Source organism: Etheostoma spectabile, chromosome 9 (genome assembly GCF_008692095.1).
Source record: "Etheostoma spectabile isolate EspeVRDwgs_2016 chromosome 9, UIUC_Espe_1.0, whole genome shotgun sequence".
Lineage (NCBI taxonomy): Eukaryota > Metazoa > Chordata > Actinopteri > Perciformes > Percidae > Etheostoma > Etheostoma spectabile.
The window spans coordinates 29,300,584-29,301,893 of NC_045741.1; the positions used below are offsets into that span (position 1 = coordinate 29,300,584).

A 1,310-nucleotide genomic window follows, 5' to 3' on the forward strand; every position below is an offset into this window, starting at 1 on the left:
TGTGTGTGTGTGTGTGTGTGTGTGTGTGCGTACACACTGAATCAATGGCTGTGCACTGCTGTGGTTCCGGCCAGGTTCCCAGAAGGAAGCATCAGTACAAGGATGCCTCAGAAAGCATTACACAACCGAGCATTTCAACCATCACACAGCAGGAGGATGAGAGAGGGTGTTTGTAGGGAGTATTAGCGAGAAGGGGAAAGAGAGAGACATTCAGTAGCCTGCAGCTGAGACCAGTGGGGGGAAACCTGGTGGCGGTCACAAAGTCTGTCTACATCTTCAGGGTAGGAACTATCTCATTACTCTTTGGTCCATTTGTAAGGCTGGAAAAAAAAAAGTTTAAAGTAAAGGCGGTTACTCTTACAGCAATCTCGATTTCATCTGCGTTGAGCTTAGTCTGGATGGCAGTGAATCCTCCCAACTCTCCAAACTTGACACCGAAAAAGAGGAGGAAAGGAGACATGTGAAGCAAAACATATTATATTATGAACTATAGCATATGTATAGTAAGACAATATCTGGGGGACTGCTCACTACTCACTCGATTCACCAAATCAACCAGCCAACCATGAGGCTCCTGAAAGAGAAACATATGTTTTTGGTGGATTTACACACACACGCACACACACACACACACACACACACACTTCCTGACAGCTCTTGCATGTCGGTCACACGTGTTTTGCTGAGCCCCAGTGTCTTAGTTACACAGGGTGGCTGCATGGCCACTCCGCCACCATGGGTGTGTGTGTGAAAGGGTGAAGGAATGAGAGGCAAATTGTAAAACGATTTGCGTGGTAAGGTGTAAAGGCTCTATATAAAAGGCCATCCATTTACAACACTGGAGAAGGAGAACTCGTCTGTCTGCCCCATTAACACGACTATGAGCAGTAAACAAAGGCTAATAAGGAAGTGTGTGTATTAACACTAGCACAAGTTTATATACTTGCAAGGGCATATGGATTAGGTCTGCACGATATTGTAAAAATCTGACATTGCAATATTTCTTCCCCTCCAATGTATAATTGCAACATGACAAAAGAAAAACTAATTTTTAAAAGATGACATAAATAGCTCTATTTGGAAATAAGATATAATTATTGACTACTGCAGTGATTAGGTAAGGGAGTGCATCTACATAGAAAAAATAAATAAAAAAGGATATTTTCAAATGGGAACCATTCTTTGTTAAACTTAATGCTTCACAAACACCAAAGCAAGTAAGCGCTGTGACTAACGTTACTCTTTTGAAGGAATTTTGGAGGGAAATTAGGTAGAAATACGCTGGTTGACTAGCATGACACCATTGTATT

The 1,310-nt window shown here is 42.1% G+C and overlaps 1 protein-coding gene across 5 annotated transcripts in view; it reads right to left on the minus strand.

Annotated features, from left to right (window-relative positions):
* Positions 1–1,310, minus strand: part of usp24 (ubiquitin specific peptidase 24) — a 45,589-nt gene that overhangs the window by 34,076 nt on the left and 10,203 nt on the right. For all 5 annotated transcript variants that reach the window (XM_032525176.1, XM_032525173.1, XM_032525172.1 and 2 more), the window contains exons 6-7: positions 539–574; positions 362–427 (exon numbers count right to left, since the gene is read on the minus strand). In XM_032525176.1, the coding sequence (XP_032381067.1) occupies positions 362–427; positions 539–574 (102 nt within the window). The remainder of the gene's footprint in view (positions 1–361; positions 428–538; positions 575–1,310) is intronic.